Here is a 14,949-nt window from a genome sequence, read left to right on the forward strand (position 1 = left end):
AAAAAGATACTCACTGGTGGGGCTTGTTTGAAGTTGTTAATTCAGAGCCTTGTTTCTGCCTCTAGTCATCCAGTAGAAATATGTTCCTTGTGAGCCACAAATGTAATTTAAAATCTTCTAGTAACTGAACATAAAAAAAAAAAAAATCTTTACTTAAAACAAAAATTCTAGTAGCTACATTTTTTAAAAGTAAAAGAAATGATGAAATTGATTTTTATAATCTATTTTATTTAACCCAGTATATCCAAAATGTTATAATTTCAACATGAAATCAATATAAAAAGACTAAGGTATTCTACATTCTTTTTTAAAAACTGAATTTTCTAAATTGGGTGTATATTTCACATTATAGATACATCTCAATTCAGACTAGGCATATTTCAGATGCTCAGTAGCCCCATGTGGTTATTAGCAGCTAGTATATTGAACATCACTATTGCAGGGAAGCTGATCAAATATCCACTGTTAAAGAAATGTACTAGAACAAACATAACCAAGCATAAAAATGACTGTGGAAGGTAAATGTGGCTCAAATAATAGCATATAATATTGGCTGCTGGTCAAACTTAACAAATATTATTCTCCACTGTAAACATCAGTTCCGTGACTAGGAATGGGAACAACAAACCCATTATGGCCAACCAGAAGCCTCTGTTCTTGTCTCCTCAGTTTCACTGCGGAATCCTGAATGTTTGGTTGCTTGTGGGATTTATGATAAGGTTTGGTCTCTATATTCTTCACTTACCTCCACACTTCTCTTCCACGTTCTGACCAACAGAGAAAACTCACTAAGACAATTAAGAAGCAAGTGCCAATTTTTTAAATTAAAATTTTTATTTTGAAATCATTGTAGATTCACATGCAGATGTAAAAAATAATACAGAGAGATTCCTTATACCCTTTCCTAAGTTTCCCCTAATGGTAACATCTTGCCAAACCACAGTATAAAATCAGAACCAGGATATCGTCACTGATACAGTTAAGATGCAGAACCTTTCCATTGCCACAAGGATCGCTCATCTTGTCCTTTCATGGCAACACCCACTTCCTCATTCTCATCGCCTCCTCATTAACCTCTGGCAACCTTTAATCTGTTCTTCATTTTTGAATTTTGTCATTTCAAGAATGGAATCATACAGTATATAAACTTTTGGGGTTGGTGTTTTTCACTCAGCGTAATTCTTTGGAGAGTCACCCAGGTTACGTGTATCAGTAGTTGGTTCCTTTTTTTTGCTGGGTAGTATTCCTTGGTATGGATTATCACAGTTGAACTGTTTACCTGATGAGGGATATCTGGGTTGTTTCCTGCCTGCAGCTGTTACAAATAGAGCTCCTATAAACATTCATGTACAGGTTTTTGTCTGAACATAAGTCTTTATTTCTCTGGGATTAATGCCCAAGAATGCTGGGTCATATGGGAGTAGCTTGTTCAGTTTTTAAAGAAACCACCAAACTCTTTTCCAGAGTGGCTAAACTGTTTTTCGTTTTCACCAGCTGTGTACGAATGATAAAGCTGCTTCACATCCCCACCATCATATGGTGTTGTCACTGGTTGGTTGGTTGTTTTTTTTAAGCCATCTGATAGGTTTATAGTGATATCTCATTGCTGTTTTATATTTTCCTAATGGTTAGTCATGTTGAACATCTTTTCATGTGCTTATTTCCCGTCTTATATCCTCTTGGGTTCACATATTATGCCCATGTTCTACCAGAATTTTGTGTGTGTATGCTATTTTTTAACTGTTGAGTTTGGAGAGTTCTTCATATATCCTAGATAATGTCCTTTGCCACTGTTGACTTGCAAATATTTTCTCCCTCTCTGTAGTTTATCTTTTTTTTTTTTTAAGATTTTATTTATTTATTTATTTATTTGACAGAGACACCGAGAGAGAGAACACAAGCAAGGGGAGTGTGAGAGAGAGAAGCAGGCTTCCCACTGAGTAGGGAGCCCGATGCGGGGCTCAATCCCAGGACCCTGATCATGACCTGAGCGAAAGGCAGACGCTTAACAGCTGAGCCACCCAGGCGCCTTTGTAGTTTATCTTTTTATCCCCTTAACAGGGTCTTTCACAGACCAAAAGTGTTTCATTCTGAGGAGCTCTTAATTTGTTGGTTTTCCTTTTATGGATTGTGTTTTTAGACTCAAGTCTAAGAACACTTTGCCTAGCCCTAGATCCTGAAGATTTTCTCCTATAATTTTTCTCTAAAAGTTTTACATTTGAATCTGCAGTCTATTTTGAGTTAATTTTTGTATAAGGTCTGAGAATTAGGTCAAAGTTTATTTCTTTGCCTGTGGATGTTCACATGCTCCAGCACCATTTGTTGAAAAGGCTTTCCTTCCTTAACTGAATTAGTTTTCACACCTTTCTCAAAAGTCAGTCAGGCATATTTGTGTGGGTCTATTTCCAGGTTCTCTGATCTGTCCTTTTATTCTGCCCCTCCGCCAATACCACACAGTCTTAATTACTATAGTTATATATTAGTCTTGAAATCAGGACGACTGACTCATCTCACTTTATTCTCTTTCAAAACTATTTCAGCTATTCTAGTTCCTTTGCCTTTCCATATAAATTTTAGGATAATCTTACCTTATCTTCAAAAAAAAAATCCTCCTGGGATTTTGTTAGGAATTGTGTTAAACCTATTCATCAGTTTAGGAAGAATGGACATCTTTATTATGTTGTGTCTTATAATCCGCGAACACAGTACGTCTCTACACTTATTTAGCTTTTCTTTGATTTCTGTTATCTATGTGTAGCTTTCAGCATACAAATCCTATGTGTGTTTTGTTATATTTACATCTAAGTATTTTCATTTTTTGAGTGATTGTAAATGATATTGTATATTTAATTTCGGTGTCCATGTGTTCATCACTAGTATATAGAAATATATTTTTGTATATATAATTATATATAAATGTAATTGATTTTTGTATGTTTATCTTGTATTTGGCGACCTTGCTGAACTCACTTATGAGTTTTGTAGATTGGGTTTTTTTGTAGACCATGGTGTCATCTGTAAATAAGAGAAAGTCTTATTTCTTCCTTTCAGATACATATATATTTTGTTTCCTTTTCTTTGCCTCATTGCACTAACTAGAACCTCCAGCACTATATTGAATAAGAAAAGGGAGAGTGAATTATGCTTGCCTTGTTCTCAATCTTAGGGGAACATTAAATATAATGTTAGCTGTAAGCTTTTTAGATATTCTTTGTTGAGTTCTCTATAATTAGTTTTCTGAGCATTTTTATCTTATCATGAATGAATTGAATTTTGTTAGATAACTTTTCTGCATTGATTTCTATGACCATGCAATTTTTCGTCTTTAGTCTTGTTAATATAGAGTACATTGATTGATTTTCAAATATTGAACCAACTTTGCATCCTTGAAATAAACCCTACTTTGTCATGGTGTACAATTCTTTTCTATATATTGCTGTATTCTACTTGTTAATGTTTTGTTAAGGATTTTTGCATGTGAATTCATGAAGGATGTTAGTAGTTTTTGTTATTGTTTTTGTTTTTTTGTACTGTCTTCATCTGGTTTTGATATTAGGATAGTATTGTCTTTATAAAAGGATGTGGGAAGTGTTCCCATCTCTTTTACTTTTTGAAAGAGATTGTCTAGACTGGTAATTATTCTTTAAACATTTTGTAGATTCTCTAATGAAACCATTTGGGCCTGGAGATTTGGGGTTGGGGGGTAGTTTTTTAAAGATTAATTTCCTTAATAGTTACAGGGCTATTCAATTTATCTATTTTATACTGGATGAATTGTGGTTGTTTATAATTTCTGAGGAAGTGGTCCATTTTATCTAAGCTGTCAAGTTTATTGTTTAGAGATGTTCACAATAGTCTCCTGTTATTCTATGGATGTCTGCAAGGTCTTTAGTGATATATCCCTTGTTTCATTCTTGACAGTAGTAATTTGTGCCTACTTTTTCCTTTGTCAGTCTTGCTAGAGGTCTGTTGCTTTTACTGATCTTTTCAAAGAATATAAAATATATTAACTATTAATATACAAAACTATAAGATATGATATTGTTATATTAGGGCTTAATATTAATAAGATATTCATTTCATTGATTTTCTCTGTTTTTTCTATTTTACTGATTTTGGCTCTTTATGATGTACTTCCTTTAGCTTTCTTTGTATTTATTTTGCTCTTTTGGATTTATTTTGGTTCTTGAAGTGGTAGTATGGATTACTGATTTGAGACTTTTCCTCTTTTCTAATGTGTGTTTTTTAGTGCTATAAATTTCCCTCTCAGTACTGCTTTATCTATGTTCCACAAATTGCAATATATTGTTGTTTTCATGTTAATTCAGCTCAGTGTATTTTTCAATTTCCTTTCAATTTTCTTTGACACATGAATTATTTAGAGGAGTGTTACTTAGTTTCCAAGTGTTTGGAGATTTTCCTGTTACTCTGTTCTTAATTTCTAGTTTAATCTCATTGTGGTTACAGAACAAACTGTATTATTTCATTTCTTACAAATTTCTTATTTGTTTTATGGCTCAGGATATGGTTTTATCTTACTGTATGTTTGAGGACACTTGAAAAGAATGTGTATTCTGTTGTTGGGTGGAGTGTTCTAGAAATGTCTATTAGATCCTGTTGCTTGATGGTGTTGTTGAATTCCTCTATATTCTTGCTGATTTTCTGTCTAGTTCTATCAGTAGTTGGGAGAGGGGTGTTGAAGTCTCCAACTACAATTGTGAATTTGTTTACTGCTCCTATCAGTTTTTGTTTTAAATATTCAGCAGCTCCGTTATTTGTTGCATACACATTTAGGATTGGTACTTCTTCTTGATGGATTTACCCTTTCATCATTGTATAATGACCCTCTCTGTCTTTGGTAATTTTCTTTGTTCAGATGTCTGCTTCATCTGATAGTAATATATAGCTCATCCTGCTTTCATTTGATTAATGTTTGCATATTACACATTTTTTGTATTTTTTTGTTTTCAACTTGCTGATATCATTATATTTGAAGTGAATTTCTTCTAGTTGGCACTTAGTCATGTTTTTTAATCCACTCTATCAGTCTTTGTCTTTGTTAATTCATGTTATGACTTCAGTGTGCCATTTTTTTGTTTTGTGTTCTCTGTTTTTCATTTGTTTTCTTTTTCCTGCATTCCTTTAGATTAACATTTTTAGAATTCCAGATTTAGATTTGATTCATTTGTAGTGTTTCTGAGTGTACCTTTTTGTATAGCCCATTTAGTGGTTGGTCTAGGTATTACATTATATAAATATATACGTATTTGTATAAATGCATGTATTTTATCAGTCTACTGGTGTCCTCATTTTACCAGTTTGAGCGAAGTATAGAAACTTTATCTCCCTTAATTTAAATCCCTTTAACCTCCTTTATCTATAATTGTCTTAAATATTTCTTCTACATAAATTTAGAATGATATCACAGTGTTAAAATTTTTGTTTCAACTGTTAAACGTAATTTAGAAAATTCAAGAAGAAAAATCAATGTATTTAGCTATATATTTTCTTACTATGTTCATTCTTTCTTCCTAATTTCCTAAGGTTCCTCTTTTATCTTTTCTGTTTAGGGAAACTCCTTTAACTATTCTTTAAGAGTCTGTAAGTGACAAATTTTTTGTTTTTCTTTGAGAACATCGTGATTTATCCGTCATTCCTGATGTATATCCTCATTGGGTATAGGATTCTGTGTTGACAATTCTTTTCTTTTAGTAGTTGAAAAATATCGTGCCACCCTCTTCTGGCATATACACATTTCCCCTGTAGGTGAGGTGTCATTATTCTGGCTGCATTTACCGTTGTGTCATTTTTTAGAAGTTTAATTTTGATGTTTCTTGTCGTGAATTTCTTCAGTTTATCCTGTTTTGCGTTCAGTCAGCCTCTTGAATCTGTAGATTTTATCTCTTGCCACATTTGGGAAGTTATCACCACTATTTCTTTGAGTATTTTTTTTTCAGTCTTTCCCTCTTTCTCTACTTCTTGGACTCTGATGACATGAATGTTAGATCTTTTGTTTTAGTTCACAGGTCTCTAAGATAGTATTCTTTTAAAAATATTTTTCAGTCTGTTTTCTCTGTGGTTCAGATCGGACAGTTTCTATTGTCCTATCTTCCAGTTCACTGATCTGTTCCTCTGTCCCTACCACTCTGCTGTTGAGCCCATCCACTGAGCTTTTCATTTAAATTATTACATTTTTCAGGGATGCCTGGGTGGCTCAGTCAGTTAAGTATCTGCCTTCAGCTCAGATCCTAGGGTCCTGGGATCCAGCCCTATGTCTGGTTCCCTGCTCCATGGGGAGTCTGCTTCTCCCTCTGCCCCTAACCCTGCTCACGCCCTCTCGCTCAAATAAATCTTTCAAAAATTATTACATTTTCAGCTGTAAAATATCAAATTGGTTTTTCTTTACATCTTCTACTTCTTTGCTGAGACTTCAGTTTCTTTGCTGAGGCTACTTTGCAGAGGGTTTTTATCATGAACAGATGTACTTTGTCAAATGCTTGTTCTGCATCTATGGAAATGATCATATTGTTTTTTATCCTTTCTCATTGATGTGATGTATCACACTGATTGTTTTGTGAATATTGAATCACCCTTGCACCCTGGTAATAAATCCCACTTGATTATGGTGAATGATTTTTTAAAGTACTGTTGGGTTCTGTTTGCTATTTTGTTGAGGATTTTGCATCTATATCCATCGGAGATATTGGCTTGTAGTTCTCTTTTTTGTGGTGTCTGGTTTTGGTATCAGGGTGAAACTGCCTTTAAAATGAATTTGTAAGTAAGTTTTCCTTCCTTTTGTATCTTTTGGAATAGTTTGAGAAGAATGGGTATTCACTATAGTCAATAAAATTGGTGAGAGTTAACATCCTTGTCTTATTCATGATCTTAGAAGAAAAACTCTCAGGTTTTCACCATTGAGTATGATAGCTGTGGAATTGTCATTTATGGCCTTTATTATATTGATGTATAATATATATGTTCCCACCATACCCACATTTTTCAGAGTTTTTATCATGAACAGAGGTTGAATTGTGTCAAATGCTATTTCTGCATCTATGGAGATAATCATATGATTTTTATCCTTCATTTTGTTGATGCGGTAGTCCCACTGATTGATTTGCAGATATTGAACCATCCTGGCATCCCCAAAGTAAATCCCACTTGATTGTGTTTGATGACCCTTTATTGTATTGTTGAATGTAGTGTTGAGGATTCTTGCATCTGTGTTCATCAGGGATATTGGCCTGTAGTTTTCTTGTTTTGTAGTGTCTATCTGGTTTTGGTTTCAGCATAATGCTGGTGTTGTAGGAAGAATTTGGAAGTTTTCCTTCCTCTTTTATTCTTTGGAATAGTTTTGAGCATAGTTATTAACTCTTCTTTAAATGTTTGCTAGAATTGTGATGCCATCTAGTCCTGGACTCTTGTTTGTTGAGAATTTTTTTTATTATTGAATAATTTCATTACCAGTAATCACTCTTCACTCATTTTTGGAAGATTGTATGTTTCTAGGAATTTATCCACTTCTTATAGGATGTCCAATTTTTTGGCATAGAATTGTTCATAGTAGTCTCTTCTAATTGTATTTCTGTGCTGTCAACTATTCCTTCTCTTTCATTTCTGATTTTATTTGGGTCTCCTCTGGTTTTTTCTTGATGAGTCTGGCTAATAGTTTATCAATTTTATTTCTGCTCTGATCTTTATTATCTCCTAACTTCCACTAACTTAGGGCTTTGTTCTTTTCCTGGTTACTTTAGGTGTAAGATTAGATTGAGATTCTTCTTGTTTCTAGATCTATAAACTTTCCTCTTAGAACTGCTTTTACTGCACTCATTGTGTTTTCATTTTCATTTGTCTCCATGTATTTTTTAATTTCCTCTTTGATACCTTGGTTAGTTCACTGGCTGTTTCATAGCTTGTTGTTTAGCCTCCACATGTTTGTTTTTCCATTTTTTTTCATTGTAATTGATTTCTAGTTTCATACCATTGTGTTTGGAGAAGATACTTGATACGATTTAAATTTTCCTAAATCTGTTGGGACTTATTTTGTGGCTTAATGTGATCTATCCTGGAGAATGTTCCATGTGCATTTAAAAAGAATGTATGTCCTGTTGTTTTTGGATGGAATGTTCCCTGTATATGTTAAGTCCATTTAGTCTAATGGTCAAAGACACTGTTTCTTTGTTGACTTTCTGCCTCAATGATCTATCCATTGATGTAAGTGGAGTGCTAAAGTCTCCTATTATTATTGTATTATTGTCAATTTCTCCCTTTATGTCTGTTAATATTTGCTCTATGTATTTAGGTGCTGCAGTGTTGGGTGCATAGATATTTACATTATATCCTCTTGTTCAGTTGATCCCTTTATCATTATATAATGCCCTTCTTTGTCTCTTGTTATAGTTTATTGTTGTTTTTAAGTAGGCTCCATGCCCAGCCTAGAGCTTGAACTCACAACCTGAGAGTCACATGCTCTAACAAACAACTGAGCCAGCTCAGTGTCCCAATAGTTTTTGTTCTTTTTTAATATTTCCATTTTTTTTAAAGATTTTATTTATTTATTTGAGAGAGTGCATGAGAAAGAGCATGAGCAGAGGGAGAGGGAGAAGCACACTCCGCATTGAGCAGGGATCCCAACCCATGCTCAATCCCAGGACTCTGAGCTCATGACCCAAGGCAAAGGCAGATGCCCAACCAACTGAGCCACCTAGGCACCCCTAGTTTTTGTTTTAAAAAGTCTCTTTTGTCTTTTACTTCCAAAGAGTATATCTTTTTCCAGGGGTGCCTGGGTGGCTCGGTCGTTAGGCATCTGCCTTCAGCTCAGGTCATGATCCCAGCGTTCTGGGATCGAGCCCCACATTGGGCTCCCTGCTCAGCAGGAAGCCTGCTTCTCCCTCTCCCACTCTCCCTGCTTGTGTTCCCTCTCTCGCTGCCTGTCAAATAAAAAAAATAAAATCTTTAAAAATATATATATCTTTTTCCATCATTTCACTTTCAGTCTGTATGTGTCTTTAGGTCTGAAGGGAGTCTCTTGTAGGCAGCATATAGATGGGTCTTCTTTTTTGTTTTGTATTTTATCCATTCCATCACTCTATGATGTGATCAATAAGAGCATTTAAACTATTTACATTTAAAATAGTTACTGATAGTTCTTACTGCTATTTTGCTGTTTTCTCGTTGTTTTTGTAGTTCTTGTCTGTTCATTTCTTCCTCTCTTGATCTCTTTCCTTGTGATTGGTGACTTTTAAAAGTTTTCTTCTGTTTTGCTAGGCCGCCCCTACCCAAACCTTCAGCTAAACAGAGTAGACTTTTGTTGGAGGTATTTTTCAAAAATGTTTGTCTGTCCTCACAGGCATTTTCAGTTTGTTAACTTTTTCAGCTCCAAGTCTGGGATGTATTAGGCAAAAAGAAAACCCAGGGAGCTCACTACCACATTGTTCTTTTAGCTTAGCCAGTCTGCCTCCTCCTCTTATCTATCTTTGCCCAGGTTTTTAATTGTGTTCAGCAAGAGGAATAGGGAAAAGTACATCTATTTCATCTTTCTGGAAGTAGAAGTCACTGGAAGTGACAACATTACTGATATATGTAGGCACCTATTAACTGCAATGCAGAACTCTCTGGGAAAAGCCAGACTGGGGAATGAGGTTTGGAGCTGAAGTGGAGGCTCCCCGGCTCCAGATCTGGGCCTTGGAACCCACACATTCAGGCAAGTGTGCAGAGCACATAAGTTGAACAACTTAGATGAAATGGACCGATTCATCAAGATTCATAAACTACCAAAACTCACTGAAGGTGAACTAGAGTATTCTACAACTATTAAAGAAGTTAAATTCATTGTTTGAAATAAGAAATGGTCAGGCCCAGATGGTATCACTGGTAAATGTTACTAAATAACTAAAGAAGAAATAACACCAATGCTGTGCAATCTCTTTCACAAAGTAGAAATGGAGCAAACACTTGCCAACTCATGAGGCCAGAATTGCCCTAATCCAAAACCAGGTAAGAACAAACTAGACCAATATAGATGCAAAAACCTATTAGGAAACAAAGTCCAGCAATATATAAAAAGAATATTATACCACAACCAAGTAAGATTTATCCCAAGAATGCAAGATTCATTCATATTCAGAAATCAATTACTAAGAAAAATAATTTTTGTAATCTGCCATACTAGCCTGAAAAAGTACATGATCATGTCAGGTGATCCAGAAAAGCACTTGACAAAATTCAGCATGTAGTCATAATAAAAACTCTCAGCAAACCAGGAGTAGAAAGGAATTTATTCAACCCAGTGCAGAGCATCTAAAAAATTCTACAGCTAACATGCTTACTGATGAAAGACTAAATGCTTTTCTCCCAAGACTGGGAACAAAGCAAGGATGTTTACTCTAACCACCCCTATTTATCATCATAGAGGAAGTCCTAGCCAATGCAGTGAGTCAAGAAAAAGAAAGTGCATATAGTTTGGGGGAAAAAAAGAGGTAGAACTGTCCATATTCACAGGCAACATGATTGTTAGAAAATCCTTAGAACTCTACCAAACAAAGCAACCTTCCTAGAACTAACAGAGCTTAGCAAAATCATGGGATATAAGATCAACACATAAAATCAATTTTTTTGTCTATATACTACCAATGAACAATTGGAAACTGAAATTTAAAAAATGCTATTTACAATAGACTTTTAAAAAGGCACAAATCTAACAAAACATGTATAGTATCCAAGTGCTAAAAATTATAAAACTGATGAAATAAAAGGAAACCTAAATAAATAGAGAAATACTGTGTTCGTGGACTGTTAGTAAAAATGTCAACTGTCCTCAAACTCTTCTACAGATTTAATGTAATTCCAGTCTGAATCCCAGCAAGACATTTTTGTGGATATAGGCAACGTGTCCTAAAAATTATGTGAAATGCAAAGAAACTAAAAAACACTTTGAAAAAGAAGAAAATTAGAGGAATCAGATCACTACCTGACGTGAAGACTGTGTGGTATTAGCAAAAGGAGAGACATAAAGGTCTTTGGAACAGAACAGAGTCCAGAAATAGACTCATAAAAATATGGGTCAATTTTTTATATAGGTACAAAGGCAGTTCAATGGGGAAAGGTTAATCTTTATAGTAAATGGTGTTGGAACAGTTGGACATTCACAGGCGAAAAAAAATGACCCTTGTCCTACACCTCACACAAAATTTAACTCCAAATAAATCATAGATCTAAATGTAGAAGGTAAAACTATAAAACTTTTAGAAAAAAAAATAGGGATAAATCTTTGTGACGAGATAGGCAAAATGTTAAGACATGCACCAAAAGCACAACCCATAAGAGAAAAAACTGACAAATTGGACAGCATCAAATTTAATCACATTTGTTCTTTGAAAGTCACTATTAAGAGAACGAAAATGTTACAGACTAGGAGAAAATATCTGCAAATTGCCCATGTGAAAATTGACTTGTATCCTTAATAAAGAGCTCTCTAAACAGCAGTAAGAAAACAACCCAATTTAAAAAGTGGGGAAATGACGTGAACCGACGTCACCAAAGAGAATATATAGATGGCAAATAAGCCCATCAAGAGGTGATCAACATCATTAGTCATAGGGAAATGCAAATTTAAACTACCATGAAATAGCTCTGCACACTGTTAAAATGACTAATACATTAAAAAAAATACAATACCAAGTGCTAATGGTTTGAAGAGCAGTTGAAACTATTATACACTACTGGTGGGAATGCAAAATGGTACAGTTGGTCTGGAAAACTGTTTGACAGTTTCTTAAAAGCATTTACCAGATGATCTAGTAATTCCATTCCCCGCAGCTGCTTTAAAAAATGAAAAGTATAGTCATACAAAAACCTGTATGCATATGATTACAGAAACTCTGTTAATAGTCATCAAAAACTAGTAACAGCCCCAATATCCTTCAGCAGGTAAAGGGATAAATAAACTGGTACATCCTTACAATGGAATATCGCTCCTTGATAAAAAGGAATGGACAGTTGGTACACAGAACAACTTGATGACACTCAAAAGCATTTTGCTGAGAGAAGCCAGTCTCTATACTACATGATTCCATTTATATGACATTCTGAAAAAGACAAAACTATAGTTATACCCCATCAGTGGCTGTGAGAGTTTAGGGGTTGGGGAGGATGTGACTAAAAAGGGGCAGCAGCTTTCAGGGGAGATAGAACTGTTCTGTATCTTGATTGTGGTTACAGCAATCTATACATGTGGTACAATTCATAGAACTGTTCACCACAGGTCAAGGTCATTGTTGCTAAATAATAACACCGCAAAGGACTGCTGCACCTGCCCCACACTGACACTGTCCTGCGGCTCATCTCCATCGTCTATAAGCAAGTCCACCATCAGACATTCATCCAAGTTTCAATGAGACTATAAGATTAGCACTCAGGAGGGTCAGTGAGGAACGTTTGAGCAATAAGATGGTTGCTCAGTTTAGCCATCTTGACTTTAGACATCAAGTTATCCAAAATTATTTTTCTAAGCAAATAAAATGTCCTCCTAAAGTCTGGCAGTATTAACTTTAGCACTGCAGAAGTACGTGGTTGGCTGGTATATATCAAATGAGTTAACTCTTCCATTAAAAAACAGAGTAAGGCTTGGGAACGGTCCTTGGCCTAGAGTGTCTCACCAAGCTACGAGGCCGTGTTAGATGTGGACTCATGCCAGCTTATCCACTCCTCCTTTTTGCTGCCCTTTGCTCCCCTGCAGGAGGTTGTGGCTCACTGGATTGCTGAAAGCCGCATTGCCATTGAGAAGATACGTTTGTTGACCCTGAAAGCCGCCCACAACATTGACACTCTGGGCAGCGCTGGCGCTAGGAAGGAGGTAGGGCCCCTCGGACCACGTCTGCCAAGCCTTCTTCAGTTTCTTTCACCCAGTGGGCATTTCAGGTTTCATGGTGCCTTAATGGCACTCAGAATAGTGAAAACAACTTCTGTGATTTTGGTTTCAAGATTATAAATACATGTCACTTACTAGTTTTCCTTTCACTTGCCTGTTTCATGGAATGACTTTCAGGATGTAGAGTATCTTCAGCATTCTTGAGATGCAGTAACAGGGAGTAGGGAAATCCAAGACTATAAAGACTTGGAATTATACCCAGTATGTTACTTTCTGCCTTGTGGCCTTGGGCAAAGTATGGGACGTGCTGCCTGTGGCCTAGGATTCTAGTGAAAGTGACCGAGGTGATACAGAGCGCATAGCACTTTGCTTCCACATAGTATAAATGCTTCATAAAAGATGCCTCTCATCGCCTATCTTCTTATGTTCTTACTCCATATAAGCCAGAACCATATCGTTTAATTCTAAAAACCAATAAAAATTCCTAAGAGAAAACTGATTAATGAAGGCTCTGGAATTCTTTTTATGATCCCTAAGGTGATGAATGTGATTTATCACCTACCTTAAATCCTTTTGGAAACAAGGCAAGTCACAAATAATAAAATATGATTTGGAAGGGCTCTTTCCAGAATGTCTGTATTGACTGAAATATGGCCATTAACCTCATTACAATGGATCTCTTTGTTGGCTTCCATCAAAGATCCTGTTTGTTTCAGTGATGAAGTCATGTGGGAAAGTTCCCTTGTCTCATTTGACAAAAAAAATACAGATTATATCAAATTCTGCCACATTCTGTATTGTCTAAGAAAGGAACATTCTTTTTATATCTTGCTTATGTAGATTGCAATGATTAAAGTGGCTGCCCCTCGGGCCGTCTGTAAGATTATTGACCGGGCGATCCAAGTGTGTGGAGGTGCAGGTCTTTCCCAAGATTACCCTCTGGCTAACATGTAAGTAGATGTCACTTAGTAATCATCTACATTTGACAGGCTTGGAATGGAATTAAAAATCTACAGCTGCCTTGACCCTGTTTCAGAAGAAAAAAAAGATACTCAAAGTATAATTCAAGGCTAAATGAGGTAATATAGGTACCCAGTACCAATAAATAGTTGCTCTTATGATTACAATTATCATTTTGCTCAATTATGTCAACTTTTACACCGATGGGCACATTGGGGTTCATGGGCTAGCGAGGAAATGGCATTGGGGGTTCACTCTGAAACCAGAATGATCAGACAGGAGCACAGATGGCAAACGGCACCCAGGGCCAGGCTTGGGTATGTCCTTAGGACTGTCTGCCACCTCCACAAGGATGCCTCAGGCCAGTGACCATCTCATGTCCTGATTCTGGTTGCTAGGAGTCGAAGAACACTCTCCAGTGCCCGTCACTGCACGGTCCCCCTGCCATCTTCTCTCTCACACTGGAAACAAGAGTCTAGTGCCCCGCCAGTTTTTCCCATCAATTCTTAACCATAAGAACTAAATACAGAGCACCACATATTTATAGTATGTAAGTGTTACATATTTATACTTCACTCCCTGTGGCTTACCTAAGATACCTCTTAGTTATAGCAACTTCTAGAACCCTAAAGCACATCAAGACTGAGATTAAACCCATGGCACTGGGCCATTTAAGATTCCTCTCCCCAAAGTAACAACTTTCAGTGACATTTCACAAGCCCTTGTACTTACTTCCTTGATTCTCTTTATGCTCTTATCACTGCCTTGGCGAGATTTCAAAAATGAATAGTCTTGGCTTAGAGTCAGAGTGACTGACGTTAAAGTATCGTGTTCCTCGTTGATAACTCCTGCCATTCCTGCTCCTTTTGTTTTTCCAGGTATGCCCTAACGCGGGCTCTGCGCTTAGCAGACGGGCCCGATGAAGTCCACCTCTCAGCAGTCGCAGCGATGGAGCTGCGGGACCAAGCCGCAGGCATGAGGTCCAAGGTGTAGGAGCGGCGGTGTCTCACCTCTACACACACTTCACGGGCTCTAGCATTTGCGCCTCATTCTCATTTTGCACCAGTTTGAGCACAGGATTAATCACTCATCTTCAGTAAAGATTTGAGCATCTGTGTTGA

General features: G+C 36.2%; 1 protein-coding gene across 2 annotated transcripts in view; it reads left to right on the top strand.

The window, feature by feature from the left end:
• Positions 1–14,949, top strand: part of ACAD11 (acyl-CoA dehydrogenase family member 11) — a 96,888-nt gene extending 81,939 nt beyond the window's left edge. For both annotated transcript variants that reach the window (XM_040636809.1, XM_040636810.1), the window contains 3 exons: positions 12,737–12,853; positions 13,709–13,818; positions 14,707–14,949. In XM_040636809.1, the coding sequence (XP_040492743.1) occupies positions 12,737–12,853; positions 13,709–13,818; positions 14,707–14,821 (342 nt within the window). In that variant the 3' untranslated portion in view covers positions 14,822–14,949. The remainder of the gene's footprint in view (positions 1–12,736; positions 12,854–13,708; positions 13,819–14,706) is intronic.

Source organism: Ursus maritimus, unplaced genomic scaffold (genome assembly GCF_017311325.1).
Source record: "Ursus maritimus isolate PB19 unplaced genomic scaffold, ASM1731132v1 scaffold_20, whole genome shotgun sequence".
Taxonomy (NCBI): domain Eukaryota; kingdom Metazoa; phylum Chordata; class Mammalia; order Carnivora; family Ursidae; genus Ursus; species Ursus maritimus.